Source organism: Cheilinus undulatus, linkage group 16 (genome assembly GCF_018320785.1).
Source record: "Cheilinus undulatus linkage group 16, ASM1832078v1, whole genome shotgun sequence".
NCBI classification, from domain to species: Eukaryota; Metazoa; Chordata; class Actinopteri; order Labriformes; family Labridae; genus Cheilinus; species Cheilinus undulatus.
This window is the reverse complement of record NC_054880.1, coordinates 26918381-26946068: the sequence shown is the minus strand read 5'-3', so window position 1 is coordinate 26946068 and position 27688 is coordinate 26918381. Positions and strand designations below refer to the sequence as shown.

Here is a 27688-nt window from a genome sequence, read left to right as displayed (position 1 = left end):
ACAAACTAACTAACAAACCCTGCCGATCACATAACCTCCTTGGCAGAGGTAATTAACGTGAATTTAACTTCCAAATCCACACTGAGGAGCTCTTTCACAGGATTGACACAGTTTTGAAAACATCGGCTCTTTTGACAAACTTTTGGCAGACTTTAGTTTGTCGAAGTGAATGTATATTTCTGCAACAAAAGATGCTGTATATATTTTGAGTGCAGAAAAACAAAATATAGGGAGTGGATGATACATTTTTTTTATCCTTTCAGGTTTGCTTGGTTTGTGATTTTCACAATAAAGCGCTCCTGTGTTTTCCGAGCCTTTTCAAACTCTCTGCCTTGTTGTGGCTGCAGCTTTGTTCGCTCAGCCTCCACAGAAAGAGACGCTCTTTGAAAGAAAGAGCCAGACCAGAATAAAAAAAAAAAACACTTTATACAGCCATTTTCTTTCTTCTTTATTTTCTCTTGACAGTATTAGCAGTTAATATTGCACATGCACTTATAACAAGTGCTCTATCTTTTGCAGATGACTGTTTTTCTTTTTTGTCAAGTTGACTTGTTGTTGGCGCATAAAGGAGCTGCTTGTAGTGACAATATGAATCGATGTTTTAATCCAAGCTGATAGGAACAAGCTGTTAATCCTCTGCCAGCACACACCTCTGCATACGCTCCACATGAATGGAAAATAAACATTTAAAACCTCTTATATCTGCTAGAAAACACCCTCTGGCAATTCATTTTCATAAGATAAACTATTTCTGAAATGCAAAGGTGTTTAAATCCATGAATGCTCCCTCACTGTTTGAAAAGGAAGATTTGATACTAATGATGTGGAGGGAAATTAATCCTAATCTTCAATTTCACTCCGTGTATCATGTTGCTGCACAAAGGCATGATACACAACCCAAGTGGAAAATATATTTTCTTCTGCCATGCAGCTTCAATTAAATTACCAATAGGCTAAGTGCAAGTGTAACTAAATATAGCTGTTTGAACGTTGTTTGACCCACGCGGGAATCGTGAGCACCAAATTCAGCGCGGCTCATAAATATAAATGAAACTAAAGGGAATCTTGTGAGGAAAATGGAATCAAAAGTAAACCTAAAGCTGCAGATTTTGGTGAAGTTGTCCACCTTAAGCTCAGTAACATATGAAGTGAAAAAGCAGCGGCTGCAGTGATCATCCTTGGAGCTGTCAGGCTTTACCCGGCCTTATTAAATGATCAGCTACGACGTGTATTGTCACAGCCCGGTGAGTTTTGGCAGCGGCGACCACGAGCCGTGGAGCGCTGATGCCAAAAAGTGGCTTATCTTGATGGATGGGTTCATTATCACCTTCTAATTACAGGTGGATTTTCAGGTGTATTCATTACCTGGGCTGACCGGGGTTGTTTTTATGTCTGTGTGGTAGGGAGTCCAGGGGTTACTGTTACACCGGCTGAACTGTAGGGGGTCAGCTGCTGTGTGTCGGGGGAGGGACGGGGGGTGGGGGGGTCCTGGGGTTCCTGTTTCAGCTCTGCTGTAGACTCGCTGCAATATTCATGAGCTCCGTGGGGATCAATGTGCTGTGCAGCGCTCAGGACGCCTCTCACTCTCAAACTGCGTCAAACACGATCACAGGAGAGAGAGTGCATCCAGATCTAAGCACACTGACAACTGTGACTGCACTATGGACATTATAGGGGACCCTAAAGACTCATTTACAGCATTTTCACACCACTTACAGACACATGATTACCATGACATCACTAGCTAAAGTGGGAGCTGGTATCAACATCCAGCTGCCATGCATTTAAGTCAATAATCACACACTAGGTGTATTTCAGAGCCATAAGAGGAACAGAAAGATGCAGAAGTGGACCAAAACATGTGATGTTCACAACCTGACACCAAACTGTTTCACCTTTTCATCTATATTCCGGAAAAGTTGGGGCGCTGTGCAGAATGTAAATAAAAACAAAATGCAATGATTTTCAAATCTCATAAACCCATTTTTTATGAACAAGAGAACATAAACAACACATCAGATGTTAAAACTGAGACATTTTACTATTTCATGGACATATTAGCTCATTTTGGATTTGATAGCAATAACATGTCTCAAAAAGTCAGGGCAGGGCCATGTTTATGATTGTGTAGCATCCCCTCCTATTTTAACAACAGTGGGTAGACATCTGGGAAGTGAGCAGACCTGTTGCTGGAGTTGTGCGTGAAGAATGTTGTCCCATTCTTGTCTGATGTAGGATTCTAGCTGCTCAACAATCCTTGATCTTCTTTCCTCAAGTTTTCATTTCATTATGCTCTAAATGTTTTCTATAAGTGAAAGGTCTGGACTGCAGGATGGCCTGTTCAGTACCCAGACTCTCCGAACCCTCTGAGCCCTCAGCCATTTTTTTCAACAATTGTGTCTCACTACTACGTTTTGTCTTAAAAAGCTTCAATCCATCAATCCTGTTGCACACAGTCTAGCTCCAAACATCCTTTAAAAAAAAAAAAACCTGGGCTGTAAGAATATGTGTGGAATCTGATTTTTTTTAAAGGTATGAGACTATAAAGACAAAAGGAATATTAAAACAGGAAATTAAAACTAAGGTTTTTACGTATTACACACCGTAAACAATAATGACTGCAGGTTGTTTAGTCCCCCCCCCAAAAAAAAGTGAAAAAATAAAAAACATTCTGTGGCAAGTCTTCAAAATATTCCCATAAAAATGTCCTTGCACTTTTGGAAATTTGAGTCATTATTTAAAGCAGTTCCTGTCTGCAGTGACACAGAGGGTCACATCACAGCCTCTCTGTGTCTCTTTCTCTGCATTAGGAGTCATTCAGGCTCTCTTCTCCAGTTTCTAAGTGCTTGCATATGTGATGTGATGTACCCTGGAAAGTCATCCAAGTTCCAGGCTTGCTAGAAGATGTTCTGTAAGAGCTATGAAGGCATGGATACGTTATTAGAACGGCACAACTGAGGGCTTTCAGAGGAAACAAAGGAGTAAGTGGTGATGATTTATAGTTAAAAAAATGTCCAACTTTAAATAACAGGTGTCTCTTCTTGTTGTATATGGCAATGCCGTTGTCTAGATGGGAGCATATGTTGCTCTAAAATTTCTTTATACTTTTCAACATTGTGTGCTTTTTCAGATGTGTAAGCTGCCCAAAGCCATGGGCAATAATGCAACCCCATACCATGGGAGATGCAGGTTTTTTTTAACTGTGTGCTGATAACAATTTGGATGGTTCCTTTCCTCTTTAGACCACAGGACATGGCATATGTGGTGTCCAAAAAGAATTTCAAATTTTGATTAATCTGACCACAGAACAGTTTACCATTTTGCCCCAGTCCATTTTAAAAGTGCTTTGGACCAGAGAAGATGGTGGAATTCCTGGATCATACATCCAAAATTTCTAATTAACTCACAATTATTTAGTCTTTTTTTTAATCAAAGTTGTCTCAGTTTCTTCTGCAATTTTTGGGGGGGAATTCTGATGATTGTGCACATTATGGCCTAGCTATCAGGTTGACATTACTTTCTTATCATTTAGTTCAGTGTGCCCATCCACACTGTTAACATTCTCTACATATTTCTTGTTCAACTGCCCTGTTGACATAATAGCAAAAAATCCCAACATGATATAACAGAAAAACAAAATTCTGATTTTGAGTTTTTATTCCAGCTTAGTGTTTTCCTCTAACATCTCTTGAAGCCCATCATCTCTGCACTAAATTTTGAACTTGGGTTGACTCTGATGGTAAACATGTGAACATTAAAAGAAGCTCATTTGCTCTTTGCTATCATTAAACATAATGTTTTGTTTATTATGAGCATAATTTACTTAAGCCAGTGTGTGTGAATAAATGAATCTAAAAGAAGATATGTTTGAAATACCAGAATATATGTAAAAATATGGATATTAATAAGATGAGTCTCCCCCTCTCCTATAATTTCATTAATGAGAAACTGACTTAAGAAAATACTGCTAAGCAACAAAGCCAGCCAGGAATTAATGCATTTTTTTTATTACCTTCGCCAAGGAGGTTATGTGATCGGGGGTTTGTTCGTTTGTTTGTTTGATAGTTTGTTAGCAACATAACTCAAAAAGTCATGGACTGATTAGATTTTGGGAGTGATGCGGATCATCGTCTGGATCCAGAAGGATTCTGTGCTGTTGGGAGATAGGGCTAATGGTGGAGGTCTGTGCTGTTACCACTTTACACCAGGAGATGGCGGACATGAGTAACTTCAATCTCAGCAGCATGTTTTTGGGTGTGTTTCTATTCAAAGTTTTGGAGTTTATAAAATTTGAAAGACGCACACCCAATCGAGGAGATGAGTTGGAGCATAACAGAGAGAAAGACAGCGAACTGTGGCAAGAATACTCACAATGCTGGGAGGAATAGAGGAATATTGACCGTCTGCCATGACTTCCAGTCATCTGGTGAGACTATGGGTGCTTCCGCCATGACAGTCCATACGTAGTGAAGCCAATGCTTTGCCTCACCATGTCTCCACCCCACCGGGGAGGGAGTAATCAGCGAATTAGATTTTGGGAGTGATCCGGATCACTGTCTGGATCAGAAATGTTTTTAAAGGATTTTTCACTATTGGGAGATAGCGCTAATGGCAGAGGTCTGCACTCTCTGTGTGCTTTTCTAGTTTATAATGTTAGAAACAGATTTTTTTTTACATGTGAAGTTTGATGAAGTGTCTGGCCCAGAATTTGTAAGAGTGTATGCCAAGATAGGCAACAGCATAGTCAAATTACAAAGTTACACACAAACAGTGAGTAGCCATAAACAATAAAATGTCAACACCACCCCAATACATCAACACAGAAACAGCAGGTACTTGTTAAAATCAACTACAATCAAAAATCAAAACATCTGCAGCCAGATGTGACTGCCTCCAAGTCAACCAACGTCCTCATTAAAGCTTCCAATGAGACCAACACAAGATACTTGTACCTGGAGTTATGCCCTTAATATTGACCCCACATGTCAACTGTGCAGATGATGGGCAGAAGAAAAAAACACTTCACCAGGGTTCCCACAAGATAGACCCTGACAAAGAGCTGGCTTTTTGCTGCCTGTCGGTCAGCTCTGTTCAAGACTGATAAGCCAGCACAGAATTGACTGCCAAAACTGCTAAACTGTTCAAACATTTAATGCAAACTTAAAGTTGATGTGCTGCTGCAACACAGCAGTACAATAATCTGAGACCAACATCATTTATGACAAGAAGAGATACATGTTATTTAAAGTTGAATAACTTTTGAACTACTGATCGTAGCCACTTACCTTTAATTCTCCTGAAAGCCCTCAGTTTCGACATTCTAATGATGCTATCAACACCTTCATAGCTCTTACAGAACATCTTCCAGCAAGCCTGAAACTTGGGTGATTTTCTGGGGCATTTAAGGTTTAAATTCACACCAGTAACTTTGTCATTAAACACCTTTTTTCCCCCATTTTTAATCAATTTTTTGATCCCCTCCGCTGCTAGCTTTGGCATTAGCCACTATAATGTTTCCCACAATGCATTATGTTGAGCTGTGACAACCAATGGCAGGCTGTTCGGTTGTCACGTCATGCTTTGCCACACTGTGCATGCTTCAACACTTTAAAATAGGATGGAGAGAAAGAGACACAGAGAGGCTGTGATGTGTCCCTCTGTGTCACTGCAGACAGGAACTGCTTTGAATAATGACTCAAAAGAAGTCAATTCCAAAACAATGCAAGGACTTTGTTGTAAAAATGTGAATATTTTGAAGACTATTTGTCCTGGAATGATATGTTTTTATTCACGTTTTGGTCCCCAGGAGATGGGAGAAAAGGAAAAGAGCCTTAGTTATTATTGTTTACTGTGTGTAATACACAATAAAGTATGTAGAGTTTTATTATCTTATTTTTTTCTATGTTTCTTTTTTCTTTATAGTCCCATAACTTTTCTAAAGTGACATAACTGCAGCACACACATTCTTAAAGCCGAGGTTGCTAATATTTAGAGCTTGACTGGGCAACATGGGGTTGATATTTAACAAGCTATTTAAAAAATGGCTTAGTTCATTCAGGGCAAATTTTTTTTGCAATTGGATTGATTTTGGATGTTTCACATAGCAAAAGCATCACTGTCAGTGACTGGGACAGCATTAAACATTCCTATGATATAAAGAAAATTGATTTGATTTGGTTTGATCCAATGCAAATTAATTGTGGAAGCATAACTTAGTGCTTTACAAAACTGGGGGGAGGGGGGTATTTCAAAAGGGTAAGCGTCATTGAGTTTATTTATAAGGGTATACTTGCAGGTCTGTTTATGTTCTGCTTGCAAGTTTTAGCATCATAGCTAATCTTTAGCCCTCACATCTGAATATGAGATTATGAGCTGCCATTGTGTTGAATAACTTATTTCTAAAGCATACAGATGGGCGGATATTTTGAAAGTTATTCCTCTGTCATATCATGTCCAAATGACTTGATTTCTAAGGGAGAGAGGAGTAACTGTAAGATGTTTCAGCGATGCTCCATGTAAGGATGGCTCAGTGGTTTAGGCTCCAAAGAGAGTCCACAATTTCAAAAATGCAGTCCAATTGATTTTATTTACAGTGAAATGTGCGGTAGTGTTTACAGTGCAGGCCTGAATAAAAAAATAAGCATAAAAACTTGCAGAAGATGGGAGGAAATGCAAAATGTGAAACCATAAGTAGACTGGGCACTATAAAGTAATCTGTTTCAGCTCTGTGTTTCACTTTAAAGGCTCTAGCGACTTAAGAGCTCAGACACCAACCACCAGCTAACCTCCCAAGGCCTCTGGTCTCCTCTTATGTAGGAGTGAGGGGAGGTACCAAAGCCAAAGAAATGAGACAAAAACCAGTTAACCCTTAAAGACAAAAGCCCTGACTGCAAACAGTATAAAAATTTGCCAAATCATTTCAGATTATGATAAACTTCAGTCATTATTCAAAGCAATTCCTGTCTGCAGAGACACAGAGAGACACATCAGAGCCTCTCTTTGTCTCTTTCTCTCCATCATGAGTCATTCAAGCTCTCACCTCCAGTTTAAGTGTTTGCACATGCACTGTTTGGTAAAGTATGATGTGAAAACGGCATTGGTTGCCACAGCCCAGTAACAATGCATTGTAGGATGTTAACAGACAATATGGCTGATGGTAGTAGCTGCTAGCTGCAGGGATGATCGAAAAATTGATTATGTAATGGATAAAAAGACATCCAATATCAGAGTTACTGGTGTGGATTTATTTTTGAAATGCCCCAGAAAGTCAGCCATGTTCCAGGCTTGCTAGCAAATGTTCTGTAAGAGCAACGAAGTAATGGATAGCAACGGCACAACAGAGGACTCTGAGAAGAAAAAAAGTTAAGTGGCAACAATTTATGGTTCAAAAGTTATTGAACTTTGAGTAACAGGTCTTTTTTGTTGGATACGACAATGCTGGTCTCAGAGGGAACTGGTGTATAGACCATTTCATTTTGCATTTTTACTGATCCAGGGCCCTACAGACTGATGTATTTCAATCTTTGACACAGAGATCGGTTAACCTTAACACCACTACACTGTATGCTCCAAATGAGTGTTTCTCAGCCTCTTTTTGTGTGTAAACCCTCAATAAATCACAAAATAACCTGGAGTTTACCTTTTTGCTGCCATTAGCCAGAAAAGAAAGCCTTCCTTTTCGTTTCAAAACCAATAATTTAAGCTGGACTTAGCCCTGCTACATAGAAAACGGTCAATCAAATTTGATTTCAATAAGCAGTTTCACTGGGTTTAAGCAAATACACTATATTGCCAAAAGTATTCACTCACCCATCCAAATAATTGAAATCAGGTGTTCCAATCACTTCCATGGCCACAGGTGTATAAAGTCAAGCAGCTAGGCATGCAGACTATTTCTACAAACATCTGTGAAAGAATGGGTCGCTCTCAGGACCTCAGTGAATTCCAGCGTGGTACTGTGATAGAATGCCACCTGTGCAGCAAGTCCAGTCATAAAATTTCCTCGCTCCTAAATATTCCACAGTCAACTGTCAGTGGTATTGTAACAAAGTGGAAGCGATTAGGAATGACAGCAACTCAGCCAGGAAGTGGTAGGCCACGTAAAATCATGGAATGGAGTCAGGAGATGCTGAGGCGCGTAGTGCGCAGAGGTCGCCAACTTTCTGCAGAGTCAATCGCAACAGACCTCCAAACTTCATGTGGCCTTCAGACTAGCTCAAGAACAGTGCGTAGAGAGCTTCATGGAATGGGTTTCCATGGCCGAACAGCTGCATCCAAGCCATACATCACCAAGTGCAATGCAAAGCAACGGATGCAGGGGTGTAAAGTACACTGCCACTGGACTCCAGAACAGTGGAGACACGTTCTCTGGAGTGATGAATCATGCTTCTCCATCTGGCAATCTGATAGATAAGTCTGGTTTTGGTGGTTGCCAGGAGAATGGTACTCTGTGCACCAGTGCACAAAGCAAGGTCCCTAAATACATGAATGAGACAGTCTGGTATGGATGAATTTGACTAGCCTGCACAGAGTCTTGACCTCAACCTGATAGAACACCTTTGGGATGAATTAGAGCGGAGACTGAGAGCCAGGCCTTCTCGTCCAACATCAGCGTGTGACCTCACAAATGCATTTCTGGAAGAATGGTCAAAAATTCCCATAAACGCACTCTAAACCTTGTGGAAAGCCTTCCCAGAAGAGTTGAAGCTGTTATAGCTGCGAAGGGTGGACCGACGTCATATTAAACCATATGGATTAAAAATGGGTTATCGCTTGAGTTCATCTGCAAGTCAAGGCAGGTGAGCCAATACTTTTGGCAATATAGTGTATATGAAAAATGTATGCCCACAGAAGCATTAATAACTTAACTGCCCCTGTCTCAACTGCACAAATGCTACCAGAAAAATTGTTTTGGACCAGTTTTAGTAAAAGTGTTGGCTGTTTCTCCTTAGAACATGATACAACTTTCCTTTTTCCTGAAATAGGTAGCCAACATCTTCAGTGTGACAGTCATGTGTCAGACTTTATCTTCACATAAGGAAGCAAACTATCAAATCAAAAAGTGATCCAGTCTTCCTGCATTTATCCTACTTTTTAACACAATATGTCCATTGCAAAACAAGGTTATAACCTTAAATCAGTCTTCATAATGCTTAAATCTGTTAAAATTTCATAGTAGTTCATATAATGACAGCTTGATACAATATTAAAAAATTGAAGCCTATGTAGGAGGTTTAATGTTTATGAAGCAGCCAGTTAATGACATTTTATCATTTATCACTGATGTAATTTTCTAATGAGTCATTGATCTCTCCTCTTAATATCTGATTATAAAACACCATAAAAGGAGTCATTTCCCTCTGAATTAACCGCTACTTGGCTAGTAAAGATTAGATGACCCCGGCTTTTTGTATAACTTTCACTCCATGAAGTTTAAACTCCAAAATAATGAGTCCCCTGCTCTTAAAAATCCTGTACAGCATAAACAAACACTCAGCCAGGAAGTTTCCCAACACCATCATCAATTTTTCCTTAAAAACATCCATGAGTTCAGCTGCCAAGTTTCACTCTAAGGATGTTATAACTGCAATCTACATACAAAAGCTTTCAAAGCTGCTTTTCAGGATTATAAGACAGCTAACAGTGATGGATGCCATAAAAAGTGGCTGTGATTCCAACTCTGAAAAAGTATGTGTTTACATTGTAAATGATACAAAAATTAATAAAATGTTTACATTTTCACAATGACTTTCTGCTGTTTTGGTGTTTCTTTAAGAATGATAAGGACCCTAAATCAGCTATTGTTTTCCAAAAAAGCACTGATAATAATCATCCCCTTGTCCAATGAGTTTAAATAAGGCTGGCACCAAGGTCAGAGCAAAGGAAAATGTATGGTTTATTTTTTGGCAAGGATCAAGAGGTAGTCTGGCAGATTTCTGCCAATTGACCTTGTACTTCCAAAATCAGCTCAGTTCATCCTTGAGTGTGTGTGGATATTTGTACAAAGTCTGAGGAAAATCAATCACAGTGTTTTTAAAATACTGTGCCCATGAGAGTAACCCATATATAACAGATAAAACATGTGAATCATCACTCATTATCTCCAGTATGAAACAGAGGGGTTTTAAAGAGAGGTAAAAATCAGACTTTTCTTGACTGTAGTAAATGTATGGCTCTTTCATAAATCCATAAAACAGCTTTAAACTGCTGGACAGGCTCATTAACCTGTAGAGGAAAAATGGACAATTTACTTTCTCTGTACTAGAAACGTCCCTCAGAGAACACTCAGACATCTATGGAAGCCCGAAGCTGCCAGGGTGGAAATACAAATATGGGAGCTAAAAACGAATGGAATAAATAATCTTATGCGACACTACATTAAAACGTCAAAATTGTGATATGTAAATTCCAAAATTATATTTTGTCTATAAAAAGAAATAATGAAAGAAGAAAAGTCAGAATTGTGACATAAGTAAAGATAAATATACATAAAACAAAAAGTAAGGAAATTTGTGTTTGGTACATTATTTCTTTGTTGTAACAATGCTTCTTGGCAATAAATTTTATACTGTTGGAAAGCCTGTTTATTACCCTTTTAAATGGTGCCACATTTGTAAGGATCATGCATTTGTGGGATGAGCAGCAGAGCTGAGTATGTGGGTTGCGCCCATGAAAAATGTGTCAAATCTTCTCTGCCAATGCCAAACAGCTGATTTTGCCTTTGACTCTTGTTTGGTGTTTGGTGGATTGGATGATTAAAGTTTGAAGTAACAAGACGTATTGACACTTTAAAAACTTATTCATTTAAGAAACAGAAGCCTCAGTAGCGTGTGGAAGAACTATACAACAGCCTGGCACCTCCTCCTCATGCTGGTCACCAGCCTGGTCACACACTGCTGTGGGATGGCATCCCATTCTTCAACCAGCATTTGTCGCAAGTCAGCCAACATGGTTGTGTTGGTCACTCTGGCACGAACAGCACACCCAAGCTGATCTAACAAGTGTTCAATGGGGTTAAGGTCAGGACTGCTGGCAGGCCATTCCATCCTCTCCACTCCCAAACTCTGGAGGTAGTCTCTGATAAACCCCGCTCTGTGGGGGTGAGCATTGTCATCTTGGAGGATAAAGTTCTTGCTGACAGGATGAGAAAACGGTATTCCTGGGGTGTTGTATAAATAAAAACTCAAAAATGTGGCCTGAAATCAAAACTTTGAGGCATAAAGTTGGAATCCTAACATAAAAAGATAAAATGAAAGGATAAAAAGTCAAAATAATAACAATCAAGTTTTTAAAAGGCATAGAAAATCAAAACTTAATCAGAATCATGTCATAAAAAGTCAAAATGATTAATTATATGTGACAATTCTGAGTTAAAACCTCAAAATGATTAAACAAATTCAAAAATAAGTGCAAAATTATGAGAGTAAAGTCAAAATTCTGAGTCAAAGTAAATATCATGTCTAGATTGGCAAGAATTGTGTTATTAAAATCAAAATAATGACGTAAAAAGTCAAAATTGTAAGATTTAAGTCATGATGAGGAGATAAAATCAAAATTATGAAATAGAAAGTCAGAAACATGGCATTAAAGTCAAAATGAGTGAAAAAGTAAAATAAATATAACATCAAACATCAGACTCATGACTTAAAATGACAAAAAGTCAAAATCATGATATAAGAAATGATAAATGATGAGACAAAAAAGTCAAAGTGTTGCCATACATATTTTATTTAACTCTACCTTTATCTTACTTGGTTAGTCTTATTGAGATCAGAGGTCTCTTTTCTGATGGAAACCTGGCAGAGAATGACATCAATATGTTGTTTCAAAAATCAGACACACTCACAATAAACAATAAATACAGTAATAATCAAACATCAGCTGAAACAGTGACATACAGAAAGTTTGGTTTCAAGAGTTTTCAGGTTAGGGATTTAAAAACATTCTGAGTCACCAAGTTTACCTAAAAGCCTTCTTTCACAACTCAGTTCAGACTTTTGGAACAACAAATGACACAAGATCAAACAAACAGAGGTTGTGAAATCTGTCCTTCAAGATTAGAAGAGAGGAAAGGCAGTCCAGAGTTTTGCCTTAATGAAGACATACAAGACTTAAAACAGTCCAAACAGGACTTTTAAGTAAAAGCTTTTTAGCAGCATAATGAATGTGCTCCTAAAAAGACAACTCTTCATCAAGCAGAAACTCAAAATATTTAAAAGAAGATACCAGCTCAGTTTCTTGATTGTCCTCTTCTAACATTTCTCCCAGACAATGTTCCTGTTGCTGTTCTTGAGGATATAAAGAACATGAGTTTAGTTTTATCTGCATTTAGTACAGCTGACTAAGCTGATCTTTGACTAAACCAGAAGCATTTGTAAAGACTTGTGTGTATCATCAGCATGAATTAAATGAATTGGGAATATTTTGTCCAAGGTGATGTATATGGATGGAAAAAACATAGATAAAAATGTATGACATTAAGTTATTTTCATGACATAATAAAAAACAATAATGAGATTAGTAGTCCAATATATGGCATCAAAAGTAAAATAATGGCATAAAATTAAACAAAAATAAGAATGAATATTAATTATGAGGTAAACAGTCAAAAGAAAAAGATATAAAGAGTACAAACTTTTATTTTGAAGTCAAAATTACAAAATAAACAGACCCAATATTGATATTACGTGCAAATGAAAACATAAAGTCATTTTATTGAGTTAAAAGGAACAATGAGATAGAAAACCCAGAATATGAGATAAACAGCCAAAACTTATAGATTAACAATTGTTATATTGAAGTCAAAATTACAAAATAAAAAGACCAATAATGAGAGAAGATTCAAAAAGATGACATAAAAAGTCATTTTAATAAGTTAAAAGGAATAATACTGAGATCGAGAATTTAGAATATAAGGTAAACAATGTATCATATAAGGAGTTAAAATTATTATTTTGAAGTCAAATTTACCAAATAGTCAAAACAATGAGTTTTAAGTCCATATTATTGCCTAATATGTTATTTAAAAAAAAATCTGATTAAAAATCCAGTATATGACATATAGAGTCAAAGCTACAATATTAAGAGTAAATATTAATCAAACTTAAAATTAAAAAATAAAAAGACAATACAATTGAGATTGAAGTGAAATGTACTGCATTAAGTTATTCCACATTTCATCAAAATGGAACAAAATATTATAAAGTTAACAGAACAATTATATAAAGACTTAAAAATTATTATTTTGAAGTCAAAATTACAAAATAAAAAAAGGCAAAATAATGAGATTAAAGTCAAAATGATAATATGACAAGTCATTTTCAAGACATAAAAGGAACACAAAAATCCAAATAGAGGTGAAGTCAAAATGTTGTTACAAAGAATAAAAATATTACATTGAAATCAAAATTTAAAAAAAAAAACTAAAAAAAATGAGATCAAAGTCAATATCATTGCATTAAAAAAAATGAGATAGAAAATCCAGAATAAGGGTTACACATTTTAAATTAAGATACAAAAAGTAAACATATTATTATTAAGTCTTAATTACAAAATAAATCAAAAATTATAAAACAAATTATAAAACAACAAAAATATAAAGTTGTTTCCTCTCCCAGCTCAAACTTTGACTTATAAGTCATCTCTCTGCCGATGTGTTACAGAACTTTAACTTGTATTTCAAAGTTATGACCTACATGCTCATAATTAACCATAACTGAATATTTTAATCTCTTCATTTTGACTCTATGGATCGCAAAGTTTACTTTCTGGATCATAACTATGAAATCTTGTCATACAATTCATTTATTGTTACTCTTTTTCATCAGTGACAATCTTGAATGTTTTTTTTTTTGTATTTGCCGCAATGGGCTTCCGTAGTTGCAGCAGTTCAGTTCGAGAAAACGAAAAAGCCTCTCGTCTTAAGATGTCATAAAATATCTCTAGTATATTTGCTCACATTTTAAACAAGTAAACTGAGTATGTGTGTATTTATTCTCCGCGTGCTGCGTTTCTCCTCTCCGCCGTGTCTCGCGCTGCGGAGCTGCACTGATGTCAGCTCGCCTGGGTCATATGAAGGGCAGCAGCCTCGGAGGGTTCATACAAAGTTCACTCGCATATATTAGGACATTCAATCTTTCATTCTCTGAGCAAAACTAGCTGGAAATGAGCTGCACAGGGGGACGGAGGAGCCATTCGTCATCGGAGAGCAGAACGTGAGCTTTGAAACGCTGTCCGTGAGATTTTTGATTCGAGAAAGAGAAAAAGATCGTCCGCTCCAGCTCTGCGGTCTGTGGGACGGGCTGACTCACTGAAAGCACGTCGGGAGATTCTGATTATTGTTGTTATGATGGAGGAATCCCGTTTCATGACGCGCTGAGTGGACACGCTGCGAGCAGAAATGGACATTTGGAGGAGCATTTTGTCCCGAATTAATTCATGATTCCAGAGCGGGACGAAGGAGAAGAAGAGGAGAAGAGAAATCTGCCTTGGCAAGGAGAAGAAGAAGAAGAGGAGGAGGAGGAGGAGGAAGAAGAAGACGAAGAGGAGGAGGGGGGAAACAGTGGAGTTTGATGGAGTTGTGTGCGCTTATGCCGCTGATTTTCATCCATAACGCACAAGACTAGCGGAGCGACGCGCCGTCATCATGTTTGACTGCATGGACGTGCTGGCCGTGAGTCCTGGACAGATGTTGGATTTCTACACGTCCAGCCCGAGCTCGTGCATGCTGCAGGAGAAAGCTCTGAAAGCCTGCATCAGCGGACTGGCGCACAGAGAGTGGCACCACCGGCGGAGCGCACACTGTAGGTCCAACTTGTCATCATCAGCAGCTCTGTTTGTTTGTTTGTTTGTTTGTTTGTTTGTTTGTTTGTTTGTTGTTGTTGACATGGTCTGATTGATGAAGAGTTGGAGGAGAGTGATGCATGGATGGCGAGACATGATTAATATCTCCGTAAAGCTGGAATTATAAACTTTGATTTGGTTCTAGAAAAAATCGAACCATGTTGATACCTGTGTGGTACCTCGGCAACAAAAATACAAGTCCTGGACAGCCACGAGTGGCGATTTTTAAAGATTCAAAATGAGAGACAAACTCCCACACACTCTGTTAAACATAGGAAACAAACTTAGAGAACCAAAACACCAGCAACTTTGACTTTAAAGGAGGATTTCAGCCTTTTTTGTTCTCTTATAGGGCTGCTCAATTATAGCAAATTTCACAATCATGTTTTTTATTGATAGATCATGATAATAAATACCATCACTGATTGATTTTACAACACCTGCATCACATGTATTTATCAAGTTAAAAACAGTTTGAACACCGAAAAACAAGCAATTAATGAAAATAAAGAAGTGGAAATTATAACAGAAGCACACAACAGCATGATAATTCAATCTTGATTATCTCGTTTTGTAAGCATTGAAATAGATGTTTTTAAGAACTGAAACTCAATTAATCGCCCAGATGTATGCCTAAATACAATGCAATGATCTTTGTTATATCTTAAACCAAAAGAGAGACAGCGCTGTCTGAATTGTGCAAAAACATGGGCAATTTTCTGTATACTGACGCTGACAGAATAGTCTGTATTTTTGCACACCATGTGTTTCAACCTGATCAAATATCCAGGATTTTAAGCATGAATGGGATCCGAAAGTACAGATACTAAAAGGCTCTTCAGTCGTATTTCTAACCAAAAGAGAGAGAGAGAGTGAGAGAGAGAGAGAGCACTGTCTGAATTGTACAAATCTGTTGGCAATTTTTGGAAAAAGTGGGTTGAACATGTAAGGAGTGAGAAAAAAACCCATCAATATAAGGCAAAGTTATATTATTAGGATGTTTTAAACCACTGCTTAAAGAGAAGGAGTCAGTAAAAATTGCATGCTTTGTTTTAAATATGTTGTCAGAATTTGGAAAAAGTGGGTTAAATAATGCAGAGAGTGGGGGAAAACCTTGATATGAGGAACAGCTGTATTTTTAGCAGGTTTAAAACCACTGCATCAAAGGTAGGACTCCCAGACTAACGTTATTGGGCAATTAATTATTTTTAGTTCACAAAACCGCCTGAACACTTTAAAATTGCTGAAATATGTTGTCAAGATTTGGGGAAAAAAGTGGGTGGAACATGCAGGGAGCAATAGAAAACCTCAGGATAAGATTTTTCTGTTATTAAGTTTTGAAACCACTACATCAAATGTAGGAGTCCTAGACACCAAAAACAGAGTGATTTATTTTCTTAGTTATCAGAAAAGCAAACATTGTTTTAAATTGCTGAAAGGTGTTGTCAGAATTTGGAATGAGTGGGTGGAACATGCAGAGAGCGAGGGAAAAACTCATAAGGAGCAGTTATATTATGAGTATTCTAAAACCACTACATCAAAAGTAGGAGTCCTAGACTCCCAATGTTGTGCAATTTATTGTTTTTAGTTTGTAGAAATAGCAGGCAAACTTCAACACACTTTTAAATTGCCAAAATAGGTTTTCAAAATTTGAAATGAGTGGTTGGAGCATGCAGGGAGTGGGGTTAGCACCCCAGTAAAAGGAGCAGTTATATTATTATTAGGTTTAAAACCACTCAGCAAAGAAGGGGTCCTAGACACCCATTATTGGGCAATTTAGTGTTTTTAGTTTGCAAAAATACAAGGCAAACTCCTGCACAATTTTGAAGTACTTAAATATGTTGTCAAAATTTGGAAAAACTGGGTGGAACATGCATGGAGCAAGGAAAATGTCAATTAAAGGAGCAGTTTATTTGTAGGTAAAAAAACCACTGCATTAAGAGTAGTAGTCACAGACACCCAATATAAGGCAAATCATTGTTTTCAGTCAGCAAAAATTGCATGAAAAATGTGTTAACAAATTTCGGAAAAAGTAGTAATATGCTGGGAGTGAGGGAGATCATCAAGAAGAAGTTATAGCATTAGTAAGTTTACAGCCACTGCATCAAAAGTAGGAGTTCTGGACATCAAATCCGGGGTTATTTAATGTTTTTAGTTAGCGGAAATTGTAGGCAAACTCCTGCAGGCTTATGAATTGTTCAAATATGCTGCTAAAATTTTGAAAGAAAATTGGGTAGAACATGTAGGGAGTGAGGGGGAACCATCAACAAGAGGAACATTTCTGTTATTAAGACGTTTAAAACCACTGCATCAAAAGTAGAAGTCCTCAACACCAAATCAGGTTAATTAATTGTTTTCAGTTATCAAAAATTGCACGCATTGTTTTAAATTGCTCAAAAATTTTGTCAAAATGTTGAAAAAGTGGGTGAAACATAGGGAGTAGGGAGTGAGGGATATCATAAATATAAGGAATATATTATAAGCGGGTTTTAAAACTTCTACATCAGGAGTCCTAAAAACTCAATATGTATTAGTTCACGAAAATTACAGGCAAACTACTGCACACTTTTAAAGTGCTGAAATATGTTGTCAAAATTTAAAAATAGGAGGGTGGAAAATGCAGGAAATGAGGGGAAACCTCTATTTATGGTTTTGAATTAAAAGTAAGAGTTTTAGACTGCAATTATTGGGCAATGTATTGTTTTCAGTCATTGAAAATTGCAGGCAACATCCTGTAAACTAAATGGCTGAAATATGTTGTCGAATTAAAAAAAAAAAAAAAAAAAAAAAAAGTGGGTGGAACATGCAGGGAGAGGGGGAAACCCTCAATATGAGGAACATTTCTGTTAGGGAGGAAGTTATAAACCCCTGCATAAAAAGTAGGCATTCTAGAAACCAAATAATGGACAATTTATTGTTTGTAGTTATCAAAAATCGCAAGCAGTGTTTTAAAGGCACAAATATGTTGTCAAAATTTGGAAAAAGTGGCTGGAACACGCAAGGAGCAAGGGGAAACCTCAATACATGGAGCAGTTTATTAGAAGGCTTAAAGCCACTGCATCAAAAGGAGGAGCCCTAAACACCAAATAATGGACAATTTATTGTTTTTAATTACCAAGAAACACAGGCCCAATTTTAAATTGCTCATACATGTTGTGAACCTTTGGGAAAAAAGTAGATGGAACTGGTGAGAAGTCATTAAAAGCTTACCATAAGAAGCATTTCTATTATTGGTAAAACTCAAACGATTCCTGGTTGATACAAAAGCAACAAAAACAAAAGTTCTTAACACTCATTATTAGGCAATTTATTGTTTTCAATAGTGGAAACTGCAGGCAAATTCCTGCACACTTTTAAATTTCCCAAATTTGTTGCCAACACATTAAAGTGGGTGGAACTTGTGAGGAATATGAGCTCCTTTTCAGTTCCACCCACTTTTCCAAATGTTGTGAGCACATTTGTGCAATTTAAAAGTATTTGCCTGAAGATTGCCTGCATCTTCCATGATTAAAAACTGCCAAATACTGCTTGTCTAGGACTTCTTTGTTGAGCTGTTTAAAACATGCTCCATAAATGCTGTTTTTCCTCACTCCTTAACAGTTCCAACCACTTTTTCAAAATGTTGACTATATTTTTGAGCAATCTTTTTCTGTCTCTGTTTTGGTCAGAGATATGGTTGAAGATCTTGACATTTCTTTGTTTTTTTTAATACCAGCATTGGAATAATGGAGATTTGGCATGCTAAAACATAGTGGACTTAATAGAAAACCTTGACAACCTGTTGCCAGTATTTTGTGCAATTTTAGAACCTGTATAGGGCTTTGTCTGCAATTGATGATAGTTAAAAATGAAAATTGGCCAATAGGGCCTCTTTTTGTTGCTGTGGTATCAAACATGTTTAAATATGGCTTTTATTTCTGGTATTGTGACAAACAGTTGATATTTCTTTCCACTAAAAAACAACAGAGATTTAGATCATTTATTACCATTTAGCTTAGGAATATTGGGATATGATTTTTGATCCATATCTCCCAGCCCTAGTGTGTATACATTTTTCATTACCGGCTAAGATGAGTTTGGATATATCTTTGTTTGGATATCAATATAAATCCAGTATCATTTAGGCCTTAAAATAGGTTTATTTTGATGCTTGATTCCATTAAAACTCTCCCAAACGTCATTTTCACTCCCACTTCTCGCCCTCATAAATTGTGGGCAGTGAGGCAGCTGGGACCTGCTGATGTATGAGAAAGAGAGAGAGAGAGCTGCAGCCTGCAAGAATGCACAGAGTAAACAGAGACAGCCGCGTCCAGCCGCCTACTCCCCGGCCGCTCATGACAGGAGGGCCGGCCTGACGAGCATGCAGTGACCTGCATGCGCTCGCTGACACTCATTTAGACAAATCACCCTGCCAGCTTTTCAACCAGATTAGTTTAGGTAGATAGATGGAGCGCTGCTTAGTTTTTGTCCCAGTGATTAAGAGCCCATTTTTTGGGCTTCCCTGGAATATTTGAGTGGAAAAAGTAAGAAATAGGAGATCAAAGTTAACCATTTATGTGACATGAACATTAGAAATGCAAGAAAAAGAGCATACAAACCACTTTAACACAGTTAAGGTCAGTATCTGCATAAAATATTATCATCAGCTGATACATATGGCAATAAATAGATAGTCATGCCTTTAAAAATACTTGCATACTGAATATAAAGTTAAATTTAACACTGATGAATTTTATAAATCCTGGTTTGATTGGGTTTCTCCAGCCCTACTTCTGCCTCTATAACAAAAACTAGTTTAATTTTCAACCAAGGTGCTTGAAACAAAAGTTTTAGTTATCTTTTATATGCCTTGAGAAACAACTGGTGTTTAGTTTTCATTTTTATCGAATTTACTGGCAATATAAATCTGAATTTCTTCCATAATTGCAGGGTTAGTCAGCTACGCATTTGGAGCTCAATTCAAAACATAAACATGGCGTGTATGTGAGGCTTACGTAAGGGTAAAAACTAGAATTTTTTTCTAGATAGTTTTTTGTCTTTTGTATTCAGTTAAAGTGCATCTCCAGCTCTTTTGTTCTCTGACGGACAGGTCTACAACCTTTGACTTTTATTCAGGTATAAAAAAGACGACAAAACTTAACAATTTGGAGACTTTAAATTTAGTTTTTGGCCCAAATCTTCAACGCGGGGGTTTAGCGGTGAATGAAGGAATTTGAAACTGACCTCAGTGTTGTTTCAATGTTGGCTGCAGTCCTTTGTAAAGAGCGGGTGGACAATATAGGATAAAAGCTCATTTATTGGAAATTTTCCTTTTTCTGAATTTTCTGAGAAGTGAAAAACAACTGAAATTATGTTTAAAGAGCAAAATTAACAAATTAACATCAATGATTTTGATTTTAATGAGGGGAATTGTAGCTTGGGAGAATCTGAATAAACTTACAGATATACTGAAAGGTGAGTTTGACCACAAATTTAACGCTTTTTTTTTTTTTTTTTTTTACATAACTGAAGCAGATGAGAAATGCATTAAAGCAATGGTTGATGCATTTTACACCCAGAGTTTGACTAGAGTGGAAATTTGGGAAAAGCTTCATAATTATCATAAAACAATTTATATTTTTATGACAAACAAAGCTAGCCAATAGAGAGCAGAATTAGCGTCTTAATTTGACAGATTTAGAGTAAAAGCCACGAGAAATATTTTAAAAACTGTACTGAAAATTGCTCAGTGACAGGAGATATTTCCTGAGTGGACAGATAGTGATCTCAGTGCGTCTTAAAATATTGATGCGGCGGTAAGTGACTGCATCTTATTTTATTAAAGAGGGAGATGATGTAACATGAAGAAAATCTGTAATATTGCACAATAAACAGGAAAAATTCAGGTTAGGTTCCTACAATAATGAAATATCATTTTGATTACAAAAAATGTGTGACATTTTTAAAAAACTGTTTTAAAACTGAGTAAATTACATAAAATCTATTTAGAGATCATGTAGTGTTTTGTAATGACACAAGAATTATTGACTTAGCATTAGAAATAACAATGTCTTTTGAGTTTTTTCCTTAAATTTTGGGCTGAGTCATTTCACGCACTGGCAGAAATTTTCAATTTTTCATTCAGCCATTGTTTGGATAACTTTGCCCTGCAAAAATGCCCTGAATCTACTGATTTTGGGCTTCTTAAACATGCTCAATTACTTTTTCTTTTTTCTTTGTACTCTTAAAGCTGTTAAAGACATAATTTGGGTTTTAGAGTGACTGCTTGGGCAAAGTCTGTTAAACTGCTTGGTTGTACCGTGACCACTTGTAATTTTGTCATTGTCATCTAACATTAAAAAAAAAAAAACAAAGTCAATGTCTCAGACTTGTTTCAGATTTCTGTCTTCTCTGGATGTCAGGGCTGACCTGCAGTGTCACACATGCAGCTGGGGTTAAAGGTGTTAGCTGACACTTTGTCACTTTCCCCTCCATCTGCTGATAAGGCCGAAGAGCCTCTCCTTTTCTCTCCTTTCCTCTGCTTTGCTGACCGAGTGCCCTTAAGCACGACAGCTACAGGCTGCTTGTTCTCACACGAGGATAAATCACGGAGCAGCAGCAGTCGCTGACAGAGAAAAACAAACAGAGACATAAGAGGCAAAAAGAGAGGGAGAGAGTGATCTATAACTGAAGATGGGAGTCTCTTTTTTTGATCCATTTTAACCCTTACATACTGTTGGGGGTAAATTCGACCTGTTTGGACATTCGACAGCAGTTAAAACACCCTAAATGTCATTGCTTTAGCCTTACATTTTCAATGACTTTTCCTAACACAACCCAAAATATGCAGTTTTTCTAAGTCTAAGTTTATGTTATGTACCAGTGTTAAAAATTTGTGTCCACAGAGGCTGTCCAGGTTAAACTTGACATGTATCAAATCAATTAAAGTGCACTACAAAGACTCAAATCAAAGCAATTTGTTAATATAAGTTCTTGCCAATGAAATCATATTACACCCTTTTCAAGCCACATTCAAGAAATAAGTGAACACCTTATTTCAAGACAGTAAAGTAAATACAGAAGGACTAAATTAACTGTAGTAAGTCAAAAAATAAACTAATGTTGCAAGCCAAGTTTGCATGTCGAGTCTTGTGATATTTATACCTAATTTAGTTAGTAAATCTCATTTCGAGACACTTATTTTACAAGTTTCCTTCACAGATTTTTGTCAGTGTAATAGGAGCAATTTATACCTTGTTTTTATATATTTAAACAAGACTTTTATGCTTATTTGTTTGATGAATACAGCTTATAAGTATGAAAATGTTCTTTATGTTTGTGCTTTTGGCCTAGAAATCAAATAAAGGAAAATGCATGGCCATGACTTAAATACAAGCAACTTATTTGTCTAATTACTTTGTTTGTAGTTAGTAAAAATAAGACCATAAATGGAGCAAGCCAGATTTTGTTCCTTAATTTCCAAGAATCGATATTTTTAACTGACTTTTTTACACCGTGAGTGTATTTTCAAGAGTGACTATCCGAAGTGTGCTGTCTCAGACACTGATGCTGCAGGTGTGTGGCTTGATAGTTGCTGTTAGCATTGGCAGTGCTAGCTAACAGCGTTGGTTATGTTTACATTTATGTGTCTAACATACTTACGAACTGCCGAAACTGTGGAGCCTTGAGTTACTCAACCCGTTTCACCAAAAGAAAAGTTTTAAGACTCACTACGGATTCTTCAATCCCAGGTAAGGAAGTTTGACCAGACGTACCAGCTTAAACTATAGTTATGAAGCCTATTTCCTGAACAGCTCATATGACCGAGTTCACATCTCACAGACACATTCAACCGAAGTACATATCAGCCAGCAACCGCTGACCGGCACAGACAATAAAATAACAGAATCTATTATCTGTTTCACGTAAAAGACCGGTGTTATGGTTTAACGAGTGACCGTGTTTAATGGTGACCTACGGATGCCTCTGTTTGTAACGGATATTGAAAACTTGGTTTCGTTTAATAGCCTATATAAACGTATATCCCCTAAGCATATATGAAATATAACAGAAAGTGTTATATGTTTTAACTGGGTTGTAACTAGAACAACCGCTGACGCCAGTTAGCACGGTCACTTGCTGAAACACAACACCTCATCAATACTGAGGGCTTTAGATTTATGATCGTTTATTTACACTGACGAGTTTCTGATAAACACCTTTTTTATTCTTTTTATTCACATTAAAAAAATAAGCACAAAATACTGTTTTGCTTTTGATGCTAGTTGATTAAAAAAACATTACAAATATGCAAAAAGTTAATTATTTTGAGCACATTTTCTGAAGCTTTTAATGTCAAATAATAATATACAGCTCCTTAATGCACAACACTCTGGAGTAGATGCTGAAATGATCACCTCTTTATAAGAAATAGGGAATGTGATGGGAATTGGGAATCAGTTTGAATTGAAAAATCTATTCTGATGCGAATCATGACCCCCAGAATCAAAATTGAATACAATTTTGAGATACTTAAAGATTTGCATCTCTACTTATGTTGTAAGTTACACTTGTGCACTTGCCTGGATTCAGTTTTATTGTGTAAAAGTGTGGAAATAATGCCAGCGCTACATGTGGAAGACAACATAAAACAGATCATGCAAGCATATTGTGAAGGAGAATGGGAGGGAAGTAACAGGACACTGGGATCTAAGCAAGTGAAGTCTGAAACAAAGACATAAAAACAAAAGGGAGCTTTAAAAGTTAGGAGCAGATAATTTGACTGTGGTGGCGTAGAGAGGGAGAAGATGTGAGTCAAGAAGAAGAAGGCTCATATTTGTGAGTTTTTGTGTTTGAAGGTGGTGATTTGTGCAGTGGTTTGAAAGTGAGCTTCTGTGTCAGTTTTATGTGTGTTTTGGGACTGTAGAGGAGTTTTAAAGCAGAGTTATGAGGTTAAGGTGGAGGGAGAAGGTGAGGAGATTCATGGGATAAATCCCATTTGGGTGTGTTCAAATCAGCCCCCCAACTTTATATCCCATGACAGTGTGTATCAGGTAGGACCAAAGGGACAGTGTTAATGGGGCTGCTATCTGCTGGTTTGCACACAGTATTTTGATGTGTGTGTGCTAAATGTTCATCTTTAATGTTTTAGTCAAGGGCGTCAGCAGCATTTTGAGTGTGCGAGGGACACATTTTGGCGGAGGGTCTGCTGTGTGAAGACTTGGCCGCCTGTAAGAACTTTGAGACTAGGAGGGGCTCACGGCAGCCCCCGCTGCTCACTGAGAGGACTAGCAACAATTCACGTCAGTCTCCTAAAGTTTCCAATAACACCAGAAAAAGTCACTAGATTTGTCGCTTGTCGCTTTTTTAAAAAAGAGTCACTAGAGGGGTCTGAAAACTCGCTAAATATAGTGACAAAGTCGCTAGGTTGGCAACACTGCTCCCGTACAAGGTGTCTGATGAAACTGGAACACCAGCCTGCTCGGGGTGCTAGCCTGCTAACATTCTTGTCAGAAAAGCTGGCTGTGTTTGGCCATGGAAGAACGCTGTTAGCTGTTTGGTCACTCAAGGGAAAACTTGGGCAACTCTAACTTACTTTCCTTTTCTTCGGAAAAAACTCCTTATGTCCATCTCTCGTCTGTAGAACAGTCAAAGAAAGGATTTCAGCAAAAGCTGGGCATTTTGACATTTGTTGTCGCTGCCATCGATCCGACTCTCAGTCTCAATATGCCTGTGTGATGCGGCTGTGTGTGTAGGAAACCAGGAAAACACAGAGTGGATTTCTATTGGGTAATTCCCCCTAATGTAAAAATGGAACGGATTTGATTGTGCAGCAATGGAAAGGATGCGGTCATGCACTAATACTTTTGATGGCAAATGTGGGGGAGTCCAAATGACTTTTTCTTTAAGGCGAGGGGGACTTGACCCCCCTTACTGTATTGTGGCGACGCCCATGGATTTAGTAGTGAGCATTGTGTTTGACCATTTAAACACTTGGGTATATTGTTAACTCAAAAAAGTTCTAAAATGTTCTGCCCTTTTCAGTTTCAGTAAAATGGATTTAAATTTAAGTTTTATCTCACTGCTCAGGGGCCGCCGTTTAAAAAAGTTCTCAGATTCTCTCAATATGAAAAATATTATTGCTTCTAAGTTAATAAAAGGGGCAAATATGCAGCTTTCTTCAGAATTGATTCCACTATCGTACAATTGCAAATAAGAAAGCTTGATCTATTAAGATCAATCCAAAGTTAATGCCAATTTAAGCTCTAATGCAGTTATGGTAGTTAAAGCATATTGTACTTGCATTCCTTCTTTTTTGACAAAGACATTTAATTAATGTGTCATTAAAGAGCATTCTATAAACAATTTCAGCAATAATATTTCAACATTTCCATAACACTTATTTAATTTCTTACAAGGAACCAAATGTATACCAGTGCTTATAGATTATATTGATTTTCTATTAATATTACAGCTGATGAATGCTGTTGTACTCACATCTGAGGATGATTGACTGTAGCAGGTAGTTTCTCTCATTTTTTCTTCACATTAACAATTTCCTAAATGCTTGATATTGACTCATGGGATACATTAAGAAAGGACGTCACATTAAGTGTCCTCCAAACTTGGCCATGCTAATGAGTCAGTGTATTTTATTGCCAGTGGATTTTATATTGAAATAAAAATAAGAAAAGCGCAGAGAAAATTAACCCTTGACCCTTTCAGATTGTTCAATATTGACCTGAGATCGAAGGAAAACAACTCTTTTTTCCCTAAAAGTAATAATTCAAAGGAAATGGGTTTTGTTCATCTCATTATTTTTTATGTTTGGATCAGAGAAATGAAAATTAAAGTGAACCACTGGGGCCTTAACATGAGTTTTTGTCCTATTTGTGTGACCTTGTTCAGGTTTTGTGAAAACATGATTGTTACAGTCCCAGTAATCAGTTGTTTTTTTTTTTTTACATAAAATTATTACTATGAAAAACAAACAATTTTTCTTTCTTTTTTTTCACAAAAAGATTGGAAAATGGAAACTATTACTTTTCTTGTGGTCTTTTTTGAGTTTAATATCAAGCTGTCAGATAATGTCTAGGGCATAGTTTTTTCATGTTTTCCTTCCCTGCATTTTAAACAGTAACTGGTAAAACATCTTTCTTCTTGATTTTGGATTTCTCGTTTCTAAATAAAAACCTCCTGGTTTAAGATACACAGACCCCAAAGACCATCACATCACATTGCCCACTCCTGCTATGTTTCTTATATACCTTGTGCATCCTGATGGCAAATATTAAGAATTAAACACACAACTGATTTAGGCTATAAGTTACTTTTATTTTGATTGCATTTATATATCATGGTTTTGGCCAAAATTCATCCATTATCTTCATCACTCACCCTGTTAAGGGTTGGGGTGCTGATCCCAGCTGTCATTTGGGGAGAGGCAGGCTACACCCTGGACTGAGCTGACAACAAGAGACAACCACTCAGACTCATATCTACGGGCAATTTAGAGTCACAATTAACCGAACAAGCAAGTTTATGGATTGTGGGAGGGAGCTTGAGAGAACAAAGAACTTACAAAGTTAAACATAAACCCCTACACCACTGTGCAGCTAAAATGATCATCACAACTATTTTGATCAAAATTGATTTCATGGTCATCAATCATGATTATTAATGACATTTAAAAAAAAAATGTCCTACTACTCCTCTATTGTCTTGCTGGACTTCTGACCAAGCATTTTTGGCTGAGTAAAATAAGTGAAAATGGAAAATATGATTCTTTTTTTGTTCTTTAAAGCATTTTGTTGAGTATGCAAGTGTATTTAAGTCACCACTATCAATTAATTGTCATGTTTATCAACTGATTATTATATTTTCAGATATTGTTGCCATGATCCTAAATGTAATGTAACTCTGTTAACCTGGCCGCTGCTGCTGCTTTTCTTGGCCAGGGCGCTTCTGGAAAGGGATTTTTTTTTAAACCTCTAAAGACCAAATTTATCTCAAAAGCTTCATACAAGAAACGCAGATGGTCTCTTGGTTAGCCTGACCCCATGGCATAAAGGCGGTCTGGGTTCAAGTCTGGCCTGTGGCTTCTATCCTGCTTGTCATTCCTCTCATCCCTGTTTCTGACTCTATCCACAGTCATCTTCTCTAAAGGCATAAAACGCCCACAAATATACAGTGCTTAACAAATTTATTAGACCACCTGTCATATTTGTCTCAGAGACCATCCAGCATCATGAAGTGCTTTAATGCAGACTCTTCAATTTCAGTGAGCTCTCCACGTTTTACCATTTTTGACAGGAATGAGGAATTTCAAACTGAATTCATCTTTTTATACCCAAATTTGAGCGGCTCACTGGGCTTCTCTGAGAATTCAGAAATTAATCAAGCATAACATTCAACCACTAAAACTCATTTTTCTGTTCAGGAATGCAAGTAAATAACTATAATTTGACATATTAATCAAGAAATAATAATGTGCTTTAATTTTTTTCAGGTTTTTTGTTGTCAATCAGTAAATTTGAAAATTCATGGACAACAATAATAATTATATTTTAGCATTAAAAATATTATTTGGGTTAAAGAGCTTCTACATATTGGTGTATTAACCATTGCAGAAACATAAAAAATGATTTTGGTAATTACCAATGCTGTTAATTTAGGATAGCAGTGGCATAAACCTTACTTTGGGTGGTGGTCTAATAAATTTGTTAAGCACTGTATCTAAAAACAAACAACTATTTCTCAGAGTTGATGCCCAAAGGTCTAAAGTAATAAAAGTAAGCTTTATTTAAAACAACACCATAAAAATGGATGTAGGGCTGCAAATTCCACTGAAATTGGGATGTATGTATTT

The 27688-nt window shown here is 36.9% G+C and overlaps 1 protein-coding gene across 3 annotated transcripts in view; it reads left to right on the top strand.

Annotated features, from left to right (window-relative positions):
* LOC121523944 (retinoic acid receptor beta-like) overlaps positions 1–27688 on the top strand; it is a 195354-nt gene that overhangs the window by 49703 nt on the left and 117963 nt on the right. The window contains exon 1 of one of the 3 annotated variants that reach the window (XM_041809036.1): positions 14601–14801. The exons of 1 other annotated variant lie outside the window; for it this stretch is intronic. In XM_041809036.1, coding sequence (XP_041664970.1) covers positions 14645–14801 — 157 coding nt within the window. In that variant the 5' untranslated portion in view covers positions 14601–14644. Of the gene's footprint in view, positions 1–14600; positions 14802–22420; positions 22572–27688 lie in introns of those variants that run through there. One more of the 3 variants, XM_041809038.1, reaches the window with a different exon arrangement.